Below are 22668 nucleotides of genomic sequence, written 5' to 3' on the forward strand. Positions count from 1 at the left end.
CCCCCTCCCCGCCCCTACCCGCACGACGCACCCACCCGGGCACGCCAAACGGGCGTGCGCAGAGCCAGACACGAGCAACGCTCATGCCGTTGCCTCCATAAGGCAAAGCCAAAAGTCAAGGCGAAATTTAAGGCTCAAAACTCAAGGCACAAGGCTAGGCTAGGCCAGGCACAGCGACGTAGCTGAAGAAAAGAGCCCGCTCTGCCGTGCCGTGCTGTGCGCACCAACGTTGACGCAGGCATAGGCGCGGGCGCAGGTAAGTCGTACGTACATACGTAGGTACGTACGTACAGTTCGCTGGAAGCGGCTAGGTCATCGTTGTCTGTCTGGCTAGTTGCCCTGTCTGCCTGTCTGCCTGCTTACTTGCTGCACGCTTCCGCGCGTAGGCAGGCGGGCAGGTACGGCGGGTGCCTGGCGTGGTGGGCGTGTTGGTTGTTTGCTTGCTTGAGAGAGGGAGTGTGTGAGTATGAGTGTAGGAAAGAAGGAGGAGGTGCGGACGGCGGAGGTGAGAGGTATAGGCCGGCATGTAGAACGGGTTTGGTGGTTGTGGTTGTGTTGATGGTGGCGGAAACAGCCAGCAGCCAGTAATAGGAGCTAGCAGCAGCAACAGAGCTCGTCGAAGGTGTTTGTTTATGCACGAGAAAAAGTTATTTTTTATTTATTTATTTATTTTTTAATTCCTTGCCAGTCGCAAAGCACATATCCATCCATCTACACAACACCCTACCCCCTCCGCTTCCCTTCCCTCCACTCCACTCCCCTCCCCTCCATTCGCGCACCAAGATCCACCCCGCCTCCCGCATCCCGCATCGACGGCGCAGCGCAGCCCAACGCACAACACAGTACATAACGCAGTACACAACGCAGTACACAACGCAGTACACAACGCGTACACATGCAGCGCGCAGCTCCTCGCAGACGAGAACGCATGGCGAGCCGCAGGACCACAGGTCCACAGCCGCAGTGGTAGCGCAACGCGAGTCCCGCTCTGCTTCCACTGTCGCACAGGGTGAAGATTTTTTTTTTCTTTTTGCTTTGCTTTCGTTTTCTTTTTTGTTTTCCTTTTTTGCGTTTCTGCGCCGACTGAGTGAGTGTGCGGGGTACGGGATTACGTGTGTGAAGTGGGATGGGTGAGATGAGAGTGCGTGCGCGTGCGCGTGTGTAGGTTTTGTGCTCGTGCGTGTTTGACATGGTGACGGGGGTGCTGGCTTGTGGGGTGGTGGGAGGGAGATACTGATAGTGGCTGAGTTGGGTTGGGGGGTTGAGGGTTGTGCTGGCTGGTTGTGCGTGCGTCTTCTTTCTCTTCTTCTTCTTCTTCTTCTTCTTCTTCTTCTTCTTCTTCTTCTTCTTCCTCAGACGCCTTCAAAAATCAGCCAGCCATGTAACGAACCCAGCATCCAGATCCAGATTCACAAACCCACCTAGATAGTGACCCTTCCAAAACTCCAACAGGCAACACCAACACCACACCACACCAACCCATCAACCCCTACCCACCACAACATCACCAACCCACCCGCCCGCAAGCCACGCCATGAAGAACCAGCCCACACAGCCCACACAGCCGATCCAACGGCTCCGCATACATGCATGCATGCATGCACACACGCATACATACATACATACACGCATGCATATATGCAGGAGACAAACGAAAACCCACCCACGCCCCACTTCCACCACTCTTGCACCACACCACATCGCCGCACAACCCCACTCCCAACGACGCGCGACGCGTGGGCGACGCGTGCGCACAACCTCACAGCCTTTCCATGCGCCATGCGACGCGAGGGCGGCAAGCGTCAAGCCCAAGCCCAAGCCCAAGACTAAGACCATGACCATGACCAACCAGTTCGTACAGCGCAGCATTCTTGCCGCGCTTTGCTTTGCTTTGTGCTCTACTTGGCAGGGAGAGTCGCGGCGTTGGCATTGGCATTGCGACGCAGCGCAGCAGGCCAGGAGAAGATGACGCTTTGCGCGCTTTGCTCGCCCTGAGGGGGGAAGACGAGCCCGTTGAGCCAGCGGCGGGCGTGCAGTCTTGGCGTCGGTGTCAGCGTCGGCGTTGGCGTTGGCGTTGGCGTTGATGTTGGGGCGGCTGTGTCTGTGTCCGTGGAGAGAGAGACTTGCAGCGAGACGAACTTGTCGAGCCCGTATTCCCTGCCGGGGCTGGCGCGGTGCCCGCCTTGCATGTGCGCTGTGAACGCGTAGCGGGGTTCTTTATTCTGGGCAGCGGGCGTGGACGTGGGTGTGTCTGCCTCGCCGCCGCCGTCGTCGTGGTCGTCGTGGTCGTCGTCGAGGACGAATACGCCGCGGTAGCAGCTGTCGTGGTCGTGGTCGTAGTCGTAGTCTTTGTCGCTGGTGGTGGTGGTGGTGGTGGTGGTAGTGGTGGTGGGGGAGACGAGCTTTCCCAGCAAGAGCGTCTTCCCCGCATCAACAGCACCAACAAGCGCGCGCGCCGTATCGTCCATATAACCCTTCCAAACAAGGTCGTCGGTAGGCGACTCAGCAGCCCAGTCCTCGCTAAAGTAAGTGACGACGGCGTCTCTGATGCCCGGGATATGCGCAGCCAGCTGAGCCAAGCAGAAACGCTCGTCGCGGCTCAAGCCGTCTTCAGCGGTTTGTTTTCGGGCTTTACGGGATAGCTTCTTCGTCCGGATTTCTGACGAGTCGATTGTTCTGTCTAGCCGCCAGAGCCAGCCTTCGGTACGCACGCCGCTGGCGCAGAGCTCGGGCGTGGGGAGGCGGCAGCGCTTGAGGAAGGTGAGCTCTTCGCTTTTGACCGGGAGCTTGAAGTCGAGGGAGATGGTTCGGAGGTAGTCGTATACGCTTTGCGAGGAGGCGGAGGCATTTTCAGGGCCGTCGCAGAAGATCTCGCCGTTCAGGAAATACAGCGCCAAGATACTGGCGGACAGGCTGGCGCCGGCGTCCTTGAGCGCCTTCGTGTCCAGGCGCGCATTGTAGGTGCAGCAGTTGGCGGTGATGGCCAGCAGGTCCGACGCGTTCGTGATGCCGCGGCGGCCAATGTCGGCGAGGATCGTCGACGTCATGGCTTTCCATTTGCGCTGGTCGCGGGCGGCTGTGGTGTACTTGTGCACGATGTTGTACTGGCTGGCTTTGCTGAGGACGTCGTTGCACATGGCGACGCCGACGTTTTCCTTTGCGTGCGCTGGCGCGTGCTTGTACGCGAGGCAGAATAGTGTTGCTGCCCTGCGGAATTTGGCAGAGTTTACCTCGAGCTCTCCTGGAATGTTGCCGAAGAGGTCGAACATGTCTTTGTTGACTGAGCGGCCGTGGGGGAGCAGAAGGTGCATCTCTGTGCCGGCGCAGTAGTCTTCCTGGAAGATCCAGGCTCGCGACCACCATGGGTCAAACGTGATGCGCTGGAGCAGCTCTAGGATCTTAAGCGTCTTTTCCGGATTTTCGGCTACTTCGTCTGCGAGGATGGGGTATTCTTTTCCTTTTCTTTCCCAGGCAAATCGGTTTTGGAGTAGGCGACCAAGAAGCACCAGGTCGTCTTCTGTGTTAATCGACACAACAAGCAAAGCGACAGGGTACGAATACTGGTAGAGTCTGTAGACCATATCCATACACTGTATCGCGTACTCTTTCTCTGATTTTTCTTGGCCGTCGCGCTCGTCTTGCGGGATGCACTCTCTATCGATCCATATCAGGTCCAGACCAAGCGCCTTCGCATACGCCGTCGCGCGCTCGAGGACAACATCCCTGACTTGATTCGGATAGAAGTTCCCAGCTCTTTCAGACCATACCTGCCACCGGCCACTTTCAGGGCTCTCGCAGGCCGAGGCGTCCCAAGGATACGACACGGCGACATAGCTCTCCGAGGGGCACCGTCTCCTGCGCCCCAGAGTTCTCAGCGGGCCAGCCAATGGGGCACCCTCGGCGTCTTCGTCTTCCTGTCTCCATTTCCTCTTCCGGCTTCCCTGCTCGTGAGGCAGTTTCCGGCACAGGCACTCGAGGCGCTCAGCCCATTCGCGCCGGCCGTTCGTCTTGAACTCTTTGAGCTTGTAGTTGTCCTGGATTGCAAGGATCTGGTGCACGAGACTGTCGGTGGCACGGCTTTCGATTTCGGCCAAGGTGCATTTGGTGTCGAGGTTCATCAAGGATATCCGATATGGCTCTGGTGATTGGTGAAGTGTGCGTCTTAGCGTTTAGCTAGTAGCTGGTAGCACCAAGGCCCGTCTTGTCGGATCAAAGTCTCTCCGAGACAGCAACCTAACATTTCGTGTGCGACTGGAGGGCAGCCGAGAGAAACAAAGGTTGGCGATAGAGTTGCGTCCGGAGAACGAGTCAGGGTGGGACGGATGCGCGGCCCCACTTTGCCGACAGCAATCCCGCCTCCGCAAGCGATCCTCTCCTTGCCAAACATCACGCCAACATGACGGGAACTCTGGCTGTGGTGGTTGTGTCCGAGGATGTTGTCCGACTTCTTTCTTCACCATGCCGAATTACACGGACCGGGGCTAAAATGAACAGACGACCTCAAATTTAGCACCACATAGACACACAACTGATGCTCGTGCAGCTTATGTGAGCAAGACTTTCAACATCGAGTTGATATCTCATGCACCTGCCGCAAGCCGACGTACTATCCCGCGTCTCACAATGGCATTACAGACACCAGCCTGTCAAGATCTGGGACACGGCTGCAGGAACCTCCCGCCGCCAAGCCGTCTGCTTGCCTTTAGACGCTCAATCGGGGCAGGATAACGTAGCCGTATGCAGATCGAGTCCGACGTCCCTTCCGTTCTGTGGCTCATGGCTGGCAGAGAACCAAAGTTTGGATTCCCGAAGTCCGTCGAGCACGGGATGCCCCATGTCCTCATATGGAGTCGATTGCCAGCACTAGCCGTGCCGTTTCTCCTTCCCGCAATCGTACCGTCGGTCACCAGACCCTGCCTATCTCCCGCAGCAGAGCATAATCCTTTACACTATAAAGTGGCTCTTCCTTCATGGCGGATCCCGAGTTCTCCTACGAGGACTTTTCAGATACGGAACAGCCAAGCGTCGCGCCAGTGAGGAAGACGAAGAAGACACCGAAGACAATAATACCGAAGACGCCACCGAAGACTACGCCAAAGACGACAACGCCGACAGAGAAAAGCCTCAATGTCATCGTGGACCACACTCACTCGCCCGACTCGGAACAGGGCTCCCAACTCTCGGCCGGAGTCCGTCTTGCGCCTGACGGCACGACGCCTCTCGTCCCGCAGCCTTCAGCTGATCCGCAAGACCCTCTTAATTGGTCTTGGGCCAAGAAGCACGCAGTACTGCTGGCTCTGATTCCGGGATGCCTGCTCAGCGACTGGGCCCTGACGTGGGGCTCGACTGTCTTTGAGCTGCAGGCTCAGGACTGGTGAGACCAATGTGTCCCTGGCCTTCACATATCAGCTTGTTACTGATGATGGCTGCCTAGGGACATGGCCGTCCAAGCCGTCTCCAACTCCCTGAGCCCTGGCATCTTCATGCAGGCCCCCGGGGGCATCCTCGCCGTGCCCCTGTGCCAGCGATACGGACGGTATGTGCGCAACTCTCTCCCTCTCTCCCTCTCTCTGCACAAACCAGCCAAGCTATCACAACTAACCACTCGCCGCGTCTTTAAAGCCTCCCCGTCCTCTTCTGGAGCCAGCTGCTCTCCCTCGCCGTCATAATCGGCGCCACGCTGGCCCCCACCTACGGCGGCTTCACCGCCTGCCGCGCTCTGCAGGGTTTCTTCGGCGCGGCGCCGCAGGTCATCGGCCTGTCCGTCATCCACGACATGTTTTTCTTCCACGAGCGGGCGCGCAAGATCAACGTATGCCCCCCCTCTCCCAACCCCTTCCAAACCCCTTCCACCTTACCTACCCCATAACACCCTCAGCCCATTCAACCCACCCACCCACCCTTACACACACACACACACTAACACCACTACTCCTCCCCCCCACAGATCTGGGCCGCCTCCTTTCTCATCGGCCCCTACATCGGGCCCTTCATCTCCAGCCTAATCCTGCTCAAACTCGCCTGGCGGCCCGACTTCGCCGTCCTGGCCGGCTTCTACGCCTTCAGCGTGCTGGCCGTGCTGCTGCTGGGCGACGAGACGCTGTTCGACCGCGGCGGCGCGCTAGGGCTGCACCAAAGCAAAAGCAAGCGCAAGACGACGCGGCTCGCCCTCCTCGTCGGCCTCGCCGGCTTGCGCGCTAAAGGCCGCCCCAAGATCCGCACAGTCCTCAGGCACCAGCTCGCTCTGCTGGCGCGGCCCTATCTCTTACTACCTTGTAAGCCTGCTCCCCACAAACTACCTACAACCCCAACCCCCACCCCCCCCCAAAAAAAAACCCCCCGCTAACGCCCCTCCCCAACCAAACAGCCGCGCTCTTCCTCACGCCCCTCACAATGTGGACGATCGGCCTCGTGTCCACAATCCCGCTCTTCACTTTGCCACCCCCTCCCCCAGCCGGAACAGGCTACGCCTTCTCGTACCTGGGCTTCGCGCTCCTCTACCTCGCGCCCATAGTCGGCACCCTCTTAGCCGAAGCCTACGGCCACTACGCCAACGACTTGATCCTCCGGCGGCACCTCCACAAGCACAACCACACCCAGCACGCCCCCACCACCCTCCCCGTCCCCGAAGCCCGCCTCACAGCCGTCTACCCCCCCCTAACACTCGGCGTGGCCGGCCTCGTCCTCTTCGGGCAAACGCTCCAGCAGCACCACCACTGGGCCGCTCTCGCCGTAGCCTGGGGCATGGTCACCTTCGCGACGCTCGCCACCACAACGCCCATCTCGGCGTACGTCCTCGACACCTTCCCCCTGCACGCGGCGCCCGCGGCCGCGTGGCTGAACGCGTGGCGCGTGGTTGGCGGCTTTAGCGTCGTTTATTTCCAGCTTGGCTGGGTGGCGCGCGCCGGGCCGGGCGTGGCGTTCGGGTGCCAGGGCGCTGTCATTGCTGCGGTGGGGTGTGCGGTCGTCGTGACGCAGCGATTTGGGCGGGCGTGGCGCGAGCGGTGGCCGGTGCCTGAGGGGGAGAATTAGTGTCGTGGTGTGGTGTGTGTGTTTCTGTGTCGTTGTTGTTTGTGTTTGTGTTTGCGTTTGGGTAGGCACGCGTGAACGGGTACCGTGAACGTAACGTAGCGCCTAAGTCCTAATTTCCATTTTTATGTCTCGTACTGCCTTGTCGCCGAAAATAAAAAAAAGTCCATACCTTATCACAAAAGCCCCCCTTCTCCCCCATCAACCGACCAAGTCCAGCTCTTGTCGCCACTACGAAAAGAACAAAAAGAAGAGAAGAAGAAAAGAAGTAGAAAAGAAAGAAGTATAAAGAAGCAGGTACCTAGTATCGCGTGCAAGCCCGTGCACAAAAGACAGCTAGCCAGCCAGCCAGCAGCAAGCAACAGCAGCCGCTGTGCTGTGCTGGCTGTGCTTAGCTCCGTCCATCCGTCCGTCCATCAATCAATCAATCAGTATTCAGTGCATGCGTCCATGTCCGACTATAAACGACAGGCAACCAGCAAGCATGCCACGCATGCCTTGATACCCAGAGTGCCTGCGCGAGGGATATCAACTGCACCGCAAAGAGAAAAAGCCGAGGTAAAGCCTCCTGTATAGAAAAAGCCATGAAGCTGTCAAGCCGCCTATCCGATGCGATCTGCGTGCGTCCTATAGCATCAAGCCCAGCCGAGCTAAGCTCCGCAACAAGACGTCATCGCAGCGTCGTAAGCAGAATGGTGGGTAGAAAAGCAGACGAGCAGTCAAGGCAAGAAAGTAAGAAAAGAGGTAGTCAAAAAAAGGTTCCCGTCGATTTGGGCTGTCGCGACATCGTGTGCTACTTTTGGCTTTTTGTTTTTGCTGATACGGTGCTGCTGCTGGGAAGGGGGAGTGGTATACAGCGTAAGTACATTGGGACGAAAAAGGAAAGAGAAAAAACAGCAAAGAAAAGGGTATGGGTATGTGTTGTGTATGGGTGTGTGCTGGCGAAGGTAGAGCGTCGGTGTCGGTTCGGTGTCGGTGCGGTCGAATGCCTATGCGGCATGTGAACGACATTTCAATACGCCGTGAATGCCACCACCGATCAAAACGTCGACGTCGCCGCTCTCTTGGGCCCGATGGTGCTGACGCCGCGCCTCTTGAGTCGCTCGGTCCGCCATCCTTCATACCAGCGCTCGCGGCTCGCCTCGCGCAGCTCTGCGCGCCACTCGCTGAAGACACTCTCTTTGAGGCGCGGGAAGTCGCAGTGCTCAGTGTTGAGCGGGTCCGCAAAGCCCCACGGAAAGCGTCGGCCAACGACGCCTGGATCGTACATGTCCGGACTGATGATGCTGAGCGGTATGTACGGCAGCTCGTCAGTGCTGGATGTCAGCTGTGCCGACATGGCCGAGACGCGGTTGCGGTGCTTGGCCCCGTTGTTGTTGTTGGGAGATGGCGAAGACGCCGAGGTCGTGGAGTCAGGGCGCGAGGTGTTGGAGTCGGAGCGGGCCGCCATCATGGCATCCAAGTTGTCGTGCTCGTTGTCAGACGAAGAGTGGTTGTACGCATCCTCGTCGCGCTCGTCCAGGGATTCCACGTCGGAGTCGAGGCCCAAGACTTCCAGAAGATCAAGCTTGGACTGCTTCAAGCCGTCCCACACGCTGCGCTTCAAGAATCCCATGTGTGACGTGGTGATGGTGTCAGCCTTGCTAATGACCGGAATGACGGTCGTCTTGTTTTGGAGCATGCGCAGGATCTGCAGGTCGAACTCATCGTCAAGGCAACCGAGCACCCGGATCGGCGGAGCGAGCTTGTCGTTGGCTGCCCTACGAGATGCGGTGATGTTTCCGTCTAGGCGCGAAGGGTCGAGCAACAAGAAGACGCAGTGGACGTGCGTGTCGAGCACGCCAGCCGTACGCACAACCTTCTGCTCCTCGGTGAAGGTTTCCTCGAACTTTGACTCAAGGAACGAAGCCATTTCCCGCAACTGCAGATCGACGACATTCTTCTCCAGGCCCTCAGAGTCCCAAACCGTCACTCCGATCCGTTCATTGTCAAACTCCGTCTCGACGTACTGAGAAGTGAAGGGCGAGTCCGGGCTGTTAGCCTGCTGCGGAGCGGGCGGAGTGTGGGCGCGCTTCTTTTCGGGCAAGGCTAGAGAGGTGCGGAGGAACTCAATGAAGGAAGTCTTGCCACTGTTTCTGGCACCGATGACGAGGATGCTGCATGCGAGATCAGTGAAGCTCTCAGTGGCAGTGGAGGCGCGCTGGCGACTCACTTGAAGGGAGTAGGGTCCTTCCTTCTGCGGACTCTACGGGCAGAGCTCACAGCACCGACGCCGGGGCTGGCGTAGCTGTAGCGACCGCGGTGCGTCATGCTCTCGGCTTGCGCGTAAGGTCCAAGCTCGTCAGTGGGTGAGGTGATGGGCGGGAGCGCGGCGGCGTGAGGCGAGGTGAACGACTGAGGGCTGCGGTACTCCATGGTTGGGCTGGTGACGTCTGCGTGCTGAGAGACGTAGGCGTACGAGTCGGGGCGAAGGGCGGGAGCTGGTGGAGCGGGAGCGGGAGCGTTTTCACCGCCAAAGGTGTTGATGGTTGGGAGGGCCGGAGGGTTCGGCAGGCGCGGCGGTTGCTTGGGCAGCATGGCTGCCTCGCGCTGCTGGCGCAGGAGCTCCTCCTCGCGTCGCGCCTTCTCTTTCCTGCCCATCCTGCCGCCAGACACGCTGCGATGGGTGCCGCTGTTCGACTTTGTTCGCCGCAGGAAGCTGAAGCTCGTGCGGCGCGACGACGGCTCGACCGGCGAGGTGACTTGGTTGGCGGCGTTGTTGTTGGTGTCGGTCGACGAGCGAGCGGCGGCGGGCACGACGGACGAGGAGGAATTGGTGGCCATGATGGCGCCGTTCTTTCCTCGATACCTAGGTACGTTGGTTGCGGCGGCAACTACTACGTGATGTTACGCAATCACCACGAAATCCAGCTCCGCGGGTGTGACTGGTTTCAGGACGTGCACTGCTGTTCCCAAACTTCCAAGGCCGGCCAGCGGGTGACGATCTGAGGGGAGGGTGCGTGGTGTCTGGCTGAGGGGAGACGCAACGTAAAAGGTCGAGAGATGCCCCCTGAAGGCGGCCAGCACGCAGCCGCGCAAATCCTCTTCAATTCAAGGCAGCACCAGACGGGCGCGAGGGCGAATCATGGCTGCTCATCTTACCAGGGCCACCCAGTACAACCGCCGTCGTCCTGAAACACTGAGAGCGTTGGGCGCGCCGGCAAACGTGCGGCGGCCGTTGTCATCGGTCGTCCCCGCTGGACCCTGTCGCTGGACCCTCCGCCTGTCACGAACCCCGCTTCGACGCCTTGCCGCCATTCGTCACCGTCTGCTGTGCTTGCGATCGCCCTTTAGCGCCTTGTACATATTGTACTAGGTATCCGCAATCCGCAATCCGCAATCCGCAGTCCGCTTTTTGCACGTGGCTCGTCGCCCCAAGGATTCCATGCACGAAATTGCGAGAACCGCCCTGCTCGGAACTATCGCCTGACAAGGCGTCTCGGCCCGATGTTTCGGTGCAAACCATGTCTGCCTTTTATTCTTTTTGCTTTTGCTTAAGCCTTTTCCATATATTGTCCATGACAAAAAAAGGCAGAAGCTTTCCATTCTCGGGCGGGGGTGACGAAAGCAATGTCCCCCGCCGCCATCTAATCCACATGCCATGTCCATCCATCCTTTGGTATTCAATCATTTCTCCCATTCCCACCATTGCCATTCCACCTCTCAATTCCGATCCCGGCTCAACTGCTCGAAGCGCTCCCTCGCCGAGTCCCGTCCCTTTTCGACGTAGCTCTTCTCAGCAACCTCGAGTGCATCTCCCAATTTGCCGCCCTCGGCCCCCAACCCAACTCCGGGGCGGTACATCTGCGGCTGAATTGCTGCCGTGATGCCTTCCCCGCTGGCCCCCAGACTACCGCCCTTGAAGCCAATCTTAGCCATTAACTTCTCGCCTTTCGACAACTTCGGTTCCTTGTCGACGGGCTGCTTCGGTCCGTCGTTGGCAGATGGTTTCGGTTTCTCCGCATTCAACGGCTTCGATTGGCCGTTCTGAGCCAGAACGTCCGGGTTGTTGGCCACGTTTTGGCGCCGCTGAGGCGGCGCTGGATGCTGTTCAGAGCCAGGCTTCGGAATGACAGTGTCAGGCTTGTCCTTCTTGAGCCTTTCCCAGCCCTTAACTATGGCGGATTCGTCTTTCAATCTGTTGGCGTGCAAGTCGGAGCCGTCGATGTGTACGTTGAGCAGATCCAGGGTTTTGAAGTTCCTGAGGCAAACATAGCACTTCAACCCGGCAAAGTCGACCAAGCCGTCCGCCGACATAGAAGGCTTGGGACGGGTGACAGGTGGGGGGTTTTGAACGTCTTTGCGTTGTTCCTTCTCCCGTTGGTTCCATTGGCTGAACTTGTCGGCCATGATGATGGTCTGCATCAGGTTAGACTCGTATAGACAAGAGATCATGTGCAAAACTCACAGGCTTCTTGTTTGACACACTCACTCCTTCCTCTGCCTTTCTTTTCTTGTTCTTAGCTTTGGCATCCTGCTCGGCCTTAGCCTTGCCCTGTTGATCTTCTTTTTGCTGTGGCGTTGATGATTCAGCCACTTCCGGAGGGTTGTGTGTAACCGTGTGCTCGCGCCCGAACAGACGAGGGTCGCGATACTGAAGGCGCATAGTTTGATCGGCTGTTGCCTGGAAAGTGAAGGCCGGGTCGCCGTCCTCGAAAGCAGGAATGAAAACACCAAGATGAGCGTAGGAAACAAAGGCGTCTTTCGAGCCGATGGTGAAGTTCTTCATTGCGCTGTATTTGGCATAGGCGGCTTTGGCATCCTGCTGAGCATTAGCACCTGTACTAACTGGTGCAATGTGATTAACGTACCTCGATCGTGTGGAACTCTGCCAAGCCATAGCCACAGCTCTCTCCGCTGTCCTTGGCGCGGATCAGGAAGACGCGCTTCAGACTGTCTTTCCTGGCGCCGAAGTTCCTTGGGGTCGATGTGGACTTCAAGCCTGTGGAGGATTGGCGTGCCTTGTCGGCGGCTTCCTCCTCCTCAGATTTGTAGAGCTTCATGATCCCCTTGGCGAAGAGCTCTTCATCGGTCGTTGGCTTAAGGGACTGAACCACGAGCATGTGAGACGGCGTTTCGTTCTTTTCGATATCGCCGTTCGCTGCGTTGCCATACTTCCGCGCTGCGTCATTGCGAGACTGGTAACGCGGGACATCATCATCATTGTAAGGAAGGCCACGCTGGTAAGGTGATGGGCTGCGAGTGGATTTGCGGTCCCACGACGACTGGTGGTAATCTTGAAACACGAAAGGTCATTAGCAAAACCAGCACTTTGACCGTTTCGTTACTCGCCATCATGTCATGCAGGTACCCATGGAGCTGTGCGAGGAGGATGAGCCGCGGCGACGACCGCCGTACTCCTCTTGCTCGCGGCGACGGCGTGGAGGCGACATGTTGAGCAGTCGCGTGCGAGACTAGGTATGCGACCGGAAGTGAAGCTGCTTGCTGCGGGGCGAGCTAGTGTATGCGACGCGCCTGAGCCACAAGGCCCAGGCGAATGACTGATCGGATTTTGGTGTGCGCGCCAAGCGTGCGCAGGCGTGAGTGTCGTTGTGCTTGATCGAGGGTGAAAGGTCGTTGCAGTGTCAAGGACGGTCGGAGAGTGGGAGGCTTGCGCCAGCCTTGACGTGCCCAGGGATCGCTCAGATCTACCCCGCCGCTAGCCCCATTTGGGAGGACAGGGCGCTGGACGACCACCGAACAGTCCATCTTTATCTCGACTCACCAACAATCAACATTCCCTGGAGCAAACCATTGCCTGGGCCTGAAATCTCGGCGTTCGATGAGCTTATCTACATACATAAATTCACCTGGAATCTCTGCTGCCGGGATCCCGCATGCGCATGCTGTGCACCGGACATCCGAGACGGGAAAAACAACTCCCATGTCAGCGCTAAGCTGCTCAGACGAGAGCAGATTAGACTACGATAACTGTATTTGCACGACAGCTATAGCAACTGGTCACTAATCCACCTTCCTCTAGCGACGTCACAGCCTTGGTCCTCTCTCGCAAGGAACCGTAAGGCTGCAGTCGCGACTGGAATGCCTCTCCTGGATACCACAGTACAGTTTCCATCACGCTTTGGCCTCTGGAGTGTTACAGTGGATCCGGCACAATGCAACCACTTTTTATTTTCCGGGTAAAGTCTTGAGACGACATCTGCAGATCGTGACAAAGATCGATTTTCGGGCATGAGGAGCCGATGTAACTGCTACCGGTTGTACAGGGCGTCGGGGCTGCAGCAAAATCCCCCTAGATCCAATGCCATCCAATCATCTGGTTCGACACTAGGGAGGGCGTTGAACAAGAGCTGGAGCAGACCGTCACCTGTCACTCATAAGACCGCTGGCGCCTGCTTCGAAAATTATTAATGGAGAAAAACTTCAGACCTTGAGGATTCAACACATGATAAGAGCAATCCTTCGGATTTTGACACCAGAAAATAGATCCATACCTTCATATTCGGCTGTCACGAGACATCATGCATCTTCAAACACTTCACGAACTAGACCAGACAGAGGGCACAGTACAGCTGCGAAAACGTATGGCAACTTTCCAGGTTATATGAACAGATACAATACCTAACTCCACTTCTAGCTCCTAGTTTGACGACCAAACCTGACGAATCCACCCTATTGCTCATACCTCATCCATCCGAAACAGACCCAAATGACCCTTTACTGTGGCCACTATGGAAGAAGCACGTCTGCTTCTTTGCCTCATGTTTATTCACGTTCATGACTAACTATTCGTAAGAAATTGCGGAGTGTTTTATAGTTCTCAATACTAATCCGCTACCTACAGGATCGGAGGTTTGGCGCCTGCTTTTGCAGTGCTCAGCAAGGAATTCGACAAGTCAGAAGACGAGACAAGCGATCTGCTACTGTGGCCCGTCCTCGTGCTCGGGCTCATGGTCAGTGCCTGCAGTACAAAGTACCGATCTCCACTGATACATGAGCGCAGAACTTCTTCTGGGTACCGCTCGCGAACTACTTTGGCAAGCGCCCCGTCTTCGTCTTCTCCTCCCTGCTGCTGTTCCTAACGTGCATATGGGGTGCCGTTGCGAAAAGCTTCAAGAGCCTGCTCTGGTGCAACATTGTCGCCGCTTTTGCTGGAGCAACGACAGAAACTCTTGTCGCAGGAATGGTAAACGACATCTATTTCCTGCACGAACGCGGCTCGAAAATGGGAATCTACATGGCCAGCATATCCGGAGGCAACACGATCGGGCCACTTATTTGCGGTTTCGTCACAGCTACGATCGGATGGCGATGGCACAAAGGCATTGCTGCGATAGTTACGGGCATCAACTTCCTCCTCGTCCTGTTCTTTGTCCCCGAGACGACCTTTGCTCGCGAGGAGCCCAACTCCTCCGGTGCCAGCAAAGACATCACTCCCGGGTCTTCCGTCTCGGGCAGTCCTGCAGCAACTGAAGAGATAACCGCGCACGTCACCGCGCAGCCAAAGGCCTCCTCACCCACACGATTCAACACCGCCACGCGCTTCTCGGTCCCCAAGAAGACATACCTGCAGCAACTCACCCTTCTCCCCAACATCCAACGCTCGACCGACCTCCTCAAAATGTTCCTTCGCCCCTTCCTGCTAATCCTCTACCCTGCCGTGACGTACTCCTTCCTGGCCTACGCTGTCGTCCTCGCCTGGACGGTCGCAGTCAACATGCTGGCGCCCTTCATCCTCTCCGCGCCACCCTACTCCTTCTCGCCCGCGCTGCTCGGCTTGCTCAACATCGCCGGCCTGCTGGGCAACCTGTTCGGCTCGCTGACGGGCGGCTGGCTCGTCGACCGGTACAGCGACTGGCGCGCGCGCCGGGCCCGCGGCGTGTTCAGGCCCGAGACAAGGCTGCCGCTGCTCGTCGTGCCCTGCGTGTGCGTGCCTGCTGGCTGCGTGCTGTTCGGATACGCAGCCGAGCGCGGCTGGCATTGGGCCCTCCTGTTCGTCGCGTACGGCTTGGTGGCCGTGGGGCTGACTGCCGTGCCCATCATGACGTTCGTCTATGTCAGCGACAGTTATTTCCCTGTCAGCCCCGACGCGCTGCTTCTTATCAACGGTATGTGGACGTGTGCTTGGTCTCTCCAGCATACGCGAGCTGTTAATACATTGTATAAAAATGCTAACACTGAAGCACAGGGCTGAAGAACATCGTCGCGTTCGGGTTTCTGTATGCTATCGTGCCGTGGGTCGGCCGGGTGGGGTATACAGCCTGCTTCGGCACGCAGGCGGGCATCTACGTCGCCGTGGTCGTGGTGCTGGGAGTCCCGCTGTACGTCTTTGGCGAGAAGATCAGGCACCGCACGGCACGATGGCGCATCATTCTTTCGTAGCATAGAGGGCAAAGGTTCCGCATACATCCAGTCCACTATCTGCGCCGTCGAAACCGCCCCATATGGTATATGTATAGACCTAGAAGAAGATGAGATCTCATTTCATTAAGTCCGTTAACCCCGAATAATGAACAGACTAGGGGAATCAAAGCTATCTTCGTTTTGGTTTTTATAATGATTGAATGGTGGTCTTGCTATTCCTGAGTGTGTACTCGTAGATATCAAATAAGCGGGCGGAAGGAAAAGTAGTCACTAGCACCCGCCACCAGGGACCTAAAAGTCCCTAATGACATCATCGGCGGCGGAAGCCAAAACAACAAAAAATTCAAGACCAAACCCTCACCCTCCACCACCACAAGCACTCCCTCCACAAACCCAACAATGGCAACCCCCGCCGCACCCACCGACACCGCCCCAGCCACAGGCGCCACAACTACTACACCCAAACAGCACCCCACGCCCACCGCGCTCCGCGCCGCCCGCACAAACCTCGCCTACCTCATCGACCCCTCCAGCAACGCGGGCCCCTCGCGCCGCCGCACGCGCGCCCTCCTCCGCAGCCTCCGCTACACCGCCATCTTCGTCTTCTGGCGGCTGCTGCGATACGCGAAATACGCGCTCGTGGGCGCCGCGACGGCCGCGGTGGCGGGCACGGCCATCGGCAGCGTGGTCAGCGGGGCGGCGTTTGTGGTTGCGCCGACGGGGATCCTGGGCGGTGGCGCCGTCGGCTTGTTGTGGGGGCTTGGGAGGGTCGGGTGGCGCGTTTTGGCGAGGAGAGCGAGGACGGGCGATGCGAGGGTGGATGAGAAGGCTGGGGCGGGGGAGACGGGGTGGGGCGAGAGGAGGAGGAAGGCGGAGGAGAGGGAGGAGAGGGGGTTTAGGGAGGATGCGTGGTAGGAGGATGCTTGGTGAGAGGATGTAAGGTGTGATGGTTGATTAGGTATCGTCGCGGGTGGCATGGGCTGATTCGTCATTATAGGCACCCACGCTCGCCCACCACCCTTGTACAACGCAGCCACACGGCATATCCGATTCGACCACGTCCACGCTGGCAAGGCTGAATCCCCAGCCGTACCCGCTGTATATATATGGCTCGTTATCCCTCTTGCCTAGTAGTTCCTGTAACCTGTCGATTCAAGATTGCTGACAACCTTTTACCGACCACAACCGATCTTTCATTTTGTTGCAACACGATTGCTCTTTTGATCTTATGGCTTCTATAGGCAAACTCGTTAATGCGTTGGTGCATGGAAGCCAAGAGGCGACCCTCGCACTTGCCAACATCAACTTTGATTTCTCTCTCGTCAAGGTAATCCGGACTCCCCAAATTTTATTACTTTGCTGATGGAACCTAGTTGGAAGCTCCTGCAGAATTTCATGGATTGGGCGCTGCACTGACGCAACGCCGCAAAGCAGTAGCTGAAACCGGGGCGAGCCACGTGACGGCACGGAAGTTGGGCGCTCTTTTCGACTCCTGCCTTCCGTCGACGCCGAAGCTTATACAAGCTTATGGCAACAGAGTATCCGAAGTTGCCAAGGACCCACGTTTTGGGTCAGAAGCTACGGCTGCAAAAGGAATTTTTGCTGATTATGTCGGTATCGACGGTACGAGCATTTGGGCGGCTGCCACCTCGGGTAGCACTTCTATTGCCGTCCACCTTCTCGCATGCATATTAGCTAGGTTGTGGACTACCTCTGAAGCAACTTCAATATGGGTGGAGCTTGTTCAGGAAAGGAAGAAAGAGCTTGGGGACCTAAATTCATCAGAACCTCTTCATCTGTCGACATTGACAGCAGCGCATATAGACATATCCCGCGACCATCTGGCAGAATGGGACAACAGCGCCAGGGCTTGGCTTCGAGCAGCGGACGAAGCGAAATCTCTCCAACAGAAGCAGCTAACGCTCATTGTCGAGAACCTCACAGTCCCTATCTCTAGCCACAAAACTGGTACTTACAAAAGTGTTTTGCATGTATGGAAAAATGCACTGCGCTTGATGGAGAATGTTCTGTGTGGCATGCCGCAAGCAGTCGAGGATGGTGCTCTGCTGCTGGGTCTCGCCTGTTGGCATATTTATCCTGATCTGAATGTAAGTACTCAGCCTCCGTTATCTAAATCCTTTTTCAAACTAAAAATGTTTAGCTCCACGGCAACCTTAAAGTTGAACAGCATGACAACCTCGTTCCGAAAGGTGTTTTCATCACCGTTGGCTTAGAAACTTCTCCCGCACAACATGTGGGCGGGGTCATCTGGTCGCTTCCCCTAGCGCATTACCGCTATTATGGCTCCCCCAAGTCCTCGACACGTACCTTGTGCAATGACACTGAACGTGTAAGCTTTGAGGGATTCCTACAGGTAGCGTTAGGAGCATATCTACACAATTGGCCAGACGCTCTTGCCAAGTTGGAAGAATACGCACAGTTTCTGGTTGAATTCTCGGCCTACTTGGATGTTCTAGGAGACGAAACTTTTTCTCAAACAAAGGATTGTTCTGCCGGAGAATCACCACAAAGAAATGACTGGCTTCAAGTCCTTGCTCAAGCTTCCCAGAAACTGCTCGACTCAAAAGGTGTGGACCGTGCCATGTGCCTACGGCTTGCAAAATTAGGTCAGCGAAGGGCTAAGGACCTCCTCGGCCGCACACTCCCAATGTTTGGGCTTACGGAAATGGAAATTCTTCTGTCTCTCTTGTCACATAGAGAGGACAAAATTGCACTACTACGTCGGATTGCGAGCAGACTTGCCTCCAAAACAAATGCTGGGCCCAACGATATTTACATTTCATACGATGCGCCTCGACTTGAACAGTTCACTGCGGCATGGGGCAATATAGAAGCCGAAGGATACGAATTGGAAGAAACACGCGGCCCAGTCCCCGTATACTTGACTGCGATTCCGATTTTAGAACCAACAAAGAAAAGAAACAACTCAGGTACAGTGCTATCCAATAGCTACCATCAAAGGTGGATAGCGCCCATACATGCAACCCACCGCATGGAAGCGACCAAGCACTTTGAGGATGTTCAGAAGAAAAGAAATGAGAGAACCTCTAGCGATCCTACTGAAGAATATATAATCGACCAAACTGCCCCAATTGGCCTTCAATCAATCGGACCTGATCGATTCGCTATAACGTCCGGAACGAATGGCCTCGACCTGTTTATAAGCCCTCAAATCCAGGAAAACATGGAACCCTCCCGTTTAAAAGCTCAGAAAGAAGATATTTCATGGGCTCTTTCAACCAATGCCCTTGACGTACAGAAACTGGTCCGATACATCAGTCTTGAAAGTCAGTTCTCGAATGAGGTTGGACTGAGCTTGGAATGGAGCGGTTTAGAGTGGGACGAAGAATACCATAACTCGATGCGGTCACTCAGTACCATTGCTTCGATTTACAAAAATTTCGAGAACGCTACTGTAGCTCTCAAGGGGATCTCTCGTCCTCTTTCGAGCTTATATTGGCACAAATCCTGTGTGGAAAAAGAGGATGATGATCCCTTCACTAGGCCGTCTCCTAGCGGATTCTCTGCATTCAAACTTACAAGAAAAGAAGCATTTGCATTGCTTATTAGTATGGAAACGGGCGAGGTAAACCTAAGGCCAGAAAGCCTTGACCATGTCATGGCCATGTCTTCGGGCGACTCTCTTTTTGTTTCGAGGTTGATCCTCTCGGACCCGGAAGAAGTTCCAGACAAGACAAAGCCTATCATCCAACGTATTAGGGGCAACATTGGCAAGGCGGGCATTGCAATGCTCGTATCCCCTTCTGATCCTCTGATCAAATCAGTAGGCAGTTCGGATTGGAGACTTATCAACCACAATCAATTTGATGGGTGTCTGACGGATTCGTTTTCAGACACATCACTTCACCTCTCCTTCACTGACTACAAAATGCCCATTGACACTGGAGTATATGGCTCCAGAGACGCAGAGATATTTCTCATGGAGGCAATCGTCTCAGTTCATGACCGCGGTGCATGGATAGCCGATTTGGACATCATCAAGGCCTCGGAGAAACTGTACCACGCCTTGGAGCAACCGTGGCACATCAACCGAACTTGCGAACATGATAATGGATATCATAACAGACGGCTCAACGCTATCGCGATCGATAACTGGGATGAATTCCTCGATAAACCTGAATCCTTATGTATCGTACGAGCATGGGGGAACTGGGTTGCAAGGCTGTCAGCTGCAACTATCAGTGCTCAGCGCTCAGACAAACACTGTCGTACAGTTATTGTTCCGAGATCAGAGAAAATTTGCTGGGAGTGTATCATGCAATTCGCAGATAATGAACAGGGCGTTCTGATTTGTTGAAGGTTGCAGGCATAGAATCAATTTCGTAAGGACCGGAAGAGTATCTCAAATTCAATTTATTATGTACATTCGACGTATAAGCTTAACCTCTGTTTTTCTTTGGTAAGTTGATCGTACCAGGTATTAGCCATTGAATTTCCCCTGTAGCTCGTCAACTACGTGTCTCGATCTTGGATCCAACCTTGCAGCTCCTACTACGCTCAAACTTACACAGCAGCAATATCATCTGAACAAAAACTGATCCAACATTTGTTTAATATTAATAAACCTTACATGAAAATAGTATTAGCCGCATCGCACGCATTTACAATTACAACTATTATGCCGTGCAATCATAATTTGGCCACGATTAATTCAGCCGCCTCGCAAAATATCCCAGCTACGAACAGCGCGCAGATTCCCGCTTTGATTACCTCCAGTTATATTAGCGAGACATCCCTGCGAGCAAGCGGTCCGCAAATACACCACGTACACGCGAAGGGACCGCGTTGCCGGGCGCTTAAACACCCCTGCGTGGCACAGTCTATTCGGCTCCACAATTCTATAACTCGATAAATCCGGCCACTCCAAGTCTTTTTCACGATTGTCTAGCACCGCAGCTACTTGGTTGCCCAGTATGAGATACTTACGCCAATTACTCGTCGGGCTGAACATCCTTGTTTTCTTCTTCTCTGCTTGTTCCAGCGCGTCATACTCGAATTCTGAGTACTTTTCTTTCCCGCCCAAGAGCAACAATATCCCCACTGTGCACGTGGGCGATACGCTCAGTGTAGAGTGGTCTGCAGTTAACATCCAGCAAGCCTATCTCCAGCATCTCTGCAATGGCTCTATCGGTATGCGCTTTCTCTATTTCCTTAACTCTATTCCCACTTTTATCATCATCATAAACGCAACACCTACAGCATCCACCGCTCAATACTTACCACCACAGTCCAAACCATCCCCTCCCTCTCCGGCAGCGGCCACCAAACCTTTAAAGTCAACGCCTCCTGGACTAGTCCTTGCCTCTGGCGCTACTACAGACAAGAAACCAAAATCAACTACGTCGAGAGCGGGTACGTCAAGGTCGGCGCTGCTGACGCCTCTGCCTCATCCGCCACGACATGGCAGCCCTCTGGCCTGCCCTCCGCGTGCGCGCTGCAGTCGCCTACTTCCGCTGCTACTGATGACGACGATGACACGGCAACATCCGCATCCGCATCCAGCACAGACGCGCCTCAAGCCCCCGCTGGTTCCGGCACCGCCTGCGCAGCATCAGCAAAGCTTACCGCGAGCATCAGCGACGGCGCAGGCGTCGGCATCGGCTTCGCGGCCGGCACGGCGGTCGCCGCAGCCTTGACGGCGGGGTTCTGGAGCTATTGGCAAAGACGGCAGAGGCGGCAGCGCATGGACGGGGTGCTAGCAGGGGCGAAGGTGTATGAGGCCGAGGGCGGCAGTATTGGGGAGGCGGCGCGCGAACTGCCTGATGATGCGCAACGGCCTGCTGAGCTGCAGGGGTGGGGCAGACGGGTTGCGGAGATGGGGGGAGAGGGCCGGAGGGCAGAGTTGGGTTGTGAGGGGGGATACTCGTACTGGGGTGGGGCTGTGGAATTGCCGGCGGAAGGGAAGGGTGGAGTGGTGAGCGGAAGGAATCTATGAGACTCGTATTAGAGTGTCTGTTCGTAGGAGCTGGGAGTAAAGCTAGGGTGGTTTTTGGGATCATACCAATGTGCTCGCCTACCCACTTATCTACGCGCCGGGTATGCGACCTGTGACCACTTTTTCGTGGGTCTGGGGAAAAGAGTGTGACAAGGGCGATCATACTGCCAAAAATAGATACCATCACGCCTCGCAAGCGCCATGGCGCCTATCTTCACTCTTCTCCCCTCCCTCAAGCGCAAAAACTAAGGTTTAAACCCATTAAAATCAACCACCATTACTCCCACATACACACAACTCAACATACATACAAAAAAACAACAAACACCAACCCAGCTCTAATAACCACCAATTCACTGCATTCCCGCAGCCTTGACTTTCTCCCCCCTCTGTTCCCACCGCCGTCTCCCTAACCGCCCTTGAACCAAAAACGCACACACGCCCACAAGCCCCCCGGCCAGCACGCCGCTAACAACACCCACCCCGACACTCGGCCCCGTGCCTAGCCCCCGCCGCGCAGTGCCGTAATCAGCAGCGCTGCTGTCGCAAGCAGCCTCTCCGCCCTCAGACACGCCGGCCGTGCTTTCGCTCGCGCTCGCTGCCGCAGAAGCAGAAGCAGAAGCAGTAGCAGAGCCCGCACCACTCCTGGCACAGCTCTCGCCCGCATCCGCATCCGCATCCGCAGGCACCCACATAACGGCAGGCGTGGCCCGCGCGTTCGTGACGTCGACCTGGCCGCTGTCGAAGTAGGTTTCCTCGTCGCCTTGCTGCGCGAGCTGCCAGTGGCAAGGGGCAGTCCAGGAGGCGTTGACGGCGAGCTGGACGTGCCCGTTGGCGGGCTGGTTGGGGTAGGCTGCCACTGTTGCGTATCAGCCAAACGTGATCTTTACTGGCGAAGGACGGGGGATTGTGATGGGGAGGGGAGGGTTTTATATAAGATAGGTGGATGGATAAATAAAACTTACTCTGCTCGGACTGACACACATGATACAGCACCGTCAAGCCGAACTCAGACCGCCACGTCACGTTCACCGTGTCCCCATTATGCACCGTAGGGACGATGCCCGCTTTCAAGGGGAAGAGGAAGTAGTTCGTATCGACCAGCTCTGATCGGCAGTGGAGGAGCAGCTGCGAGGCCAGTAGTAAGACGCTGGTTAGAGTGCTGTAGCCCGCCATGGCGAGTATTTGTTTGGTTATTTGGTTGAAGAGGTCAACGGACAATGAATAGGCGCCGCCGCCGCGGCCTTCTCGCCTTAGGTGCTCGTGCCGTCCACATATAGTCGTGATGCGCGCGCTGT

General features: G+C 56.1%; 10 protein-coding genes across 10 annotated transcripts; 5 read left to right on the top strand and 5 right to left on the bottom strand.

The window, feature by feature from the left end:
• Positions 1-624: 624 nt before the first annotated feature.
• K452DRAFT_116782 (uncharacterized protein) lies at positions 625-1388 on the bottom strand. Its single transcript, XM_033535107.1, has one exon. It carries the CDS (start codon positions 1189-1191, stop codon positions 724-726), a length of 468 nt encoding a protein of 155 aa, XP_033392611.1. The 5' UTR covers positions 1192-1388; the 3' UTR covers positions 625-723.
• A 139-nt stretch (positions 1389-1527) lies between these two features.
• K452DRAFT_292032 (uncharacterized protein) lies at positions 1528-4257 on the bottom strand. The gene has a single exon (XM_033541294.1). It carries the CDS (start codon positions 4116-4118, stop codon positions 1899-1901), a length of 2220 nt encoding a protein of 739 aa, XP_033392612.1. The 5' UTR covers positions 4119-4257; the 3' UTR covers positions 1528-1898.
• A 713-nt stretch (positions 4258-4970) lies between these two features.
• Positions 4971-7032, top strand: K452DRAFT_302392 (uncharacterized protein; the record flags this gene model as incomplete). Its single annotated transcript, XM_033542583.1, has 5 exons — positions 4971-5374; positions 5435-5536; positions 5623-5812; positions 5948-6275; positions 6368-7032. 5 exons carry the CDS (start codon positions 4971-4973, stop codon positions 7030-7032), a joined length of 1689 nt encoding a protein of 562 aa, XP_033392613.1.
• A 1036-nt stretch (positions 7033-8068) lies between these two features.
• Positions 8069-9852, bottom strand: K452DRAFT_302393 (uncharacterized protein; the record flags this gene model as incomplete). Its single annotated transcript, XM_033542584.1, has 2 exons — positions 8069-9185; positions 9242-9852. 2 exons carry the CDS (start codon positions 9850-9852, stop codon positions 8069-8071), a joined length of 1728 nt encoding a protein of 575 aa, XP_033392614.1.
• Positions 9853-10632: 780 nt separating this feature from the next.
• K452DRAFT_116846 (uncharacterized protein) lies at positions 10633-12306 on the bottom strand. Its single transcript, XM_033535108.1, has 3 exons — positions 11880-12306; positions 11477-11830; positions 10633-11427 (listed from the first exon to the last, which is right to left on the bottom strand). The coding sequence occupies exons 1-3, from the start codon at positions 12129-12131 to the stop codon at positions 10732-10734; spliced, it is 1302 nt and encodes a 433-aa protein (XP_033392615.1). The 5' UTR covers positions 12132-12306; the 3' UTR covers positions 10633-10731.
• Positions 12307-13051: 745 nt separating this feature from the next.
• On the top strand, positions 13052-15537 carry K452DRAFT_258446 (uncharacterized protein). The gene is made up of 5 exons (XM_033538468.1): positions 13052-13611; positions 13667-13820; positions 13874-13982; positions 14033-15137; positions 15218-15537. The coding sequence occupies exons 1-5, from the start codon at positions 13551-13553 to the stop codon at positions 15409-15411; spliced, it is 1623 nt and encodes a 540-aa protein (XP_033392616.1). The 5' UTR covers positions 13052-13550; the 3' UTR covers positions 15412-15537.
• Positions 15538-15590: 53 nt separating this feature from the next.
• K452DRAFT_116869 (uncharacterized protein) lies at positions 15591-16495 on the top strand. Its single transcript, XM_033535109.1, has 2 exons — positions 15591-16329; positions 16391-16495. The coding sequence occupies exon 1, from the start codon at positions 15793-15795 to the stop codon at positions 16306-16308; it is 516 nt and encodes a 171-aa protein (XP_033392617.1). The 5' UTR covers positions 15591-15792; the 3' UTR covers positions 16309-16329; positions 16391-16495.
• Positions 16496-16621: 126 nt separating this feature from the next.
• Positions 16622-19732, top strand: K452DRAFT_236786 (uncharacterized protein; the record flags this gene model as incomplete). Its single annotated transcript, XM_033537537.1, has 3 exons — positions 16622-16720; positions 16767-17501; positions 17555-19732. 3 exons carry the CDS (start codon positions 16622-16624, stop codon positions 19730-19732), a joined length of 3012 nt encoding a protein of 1003 aa, XP_033392618.1.
• Positions 19733-20303: 571 nt separating this feature from the next.
• On the top strand, positions 20304-21652 carry K452DRAFT_116902 (uncharacterized protein). The gene is made up of 2 exons (XM_033535110.1): positions 20304-20565; positions 20664-21652. Exons 1-2 carry the CDS (start codon positions 20349-20351, stop codon positions 21368-21370), a joined length of 924 nt encoding a protein of 307 aa, XP_033392619.1. The 5' UTR covers positions 20304-20348; the 3' UTR covers positions 21371-21652.
• A 71-nt stretch (positions 21653-21723) lies between these two features.
• Positions 21724-22546, bottom strand: K452DRAFT_312815 (uncharacterized protein; the record flags this gene model as incomplete). The annotated part of the gene is made up of 2 exons (XM_033543591.1): positions 21724-22229; positions 22336-22546. 2 exons carry the CDS (start codon positions 22544-22546, stop codon positions 21724-21726), a joined length of 717 nt encoding a protein of 238 aa, XP_033392620.1.
• Between the last annotated feature and the right edge of the window lie 122 nt (positions 22547-22668).

The sequence above is a fragment of the Aplosporella prunicola genome (genome assembly GCF_010093885.1).
Source record: "Aplosporella prunicola CBS 121167 unplaced genomic scaffold K452scaffold_37, whole genome shotgun sequence".
Classification (NCBI taxonomy): Eukaryota; Fungi; Ascomycota; class Dothideomycetes; order Botryosphaeriales; family Aplosporellaceae; genus Aplosporella; species Aplosporella prunicola.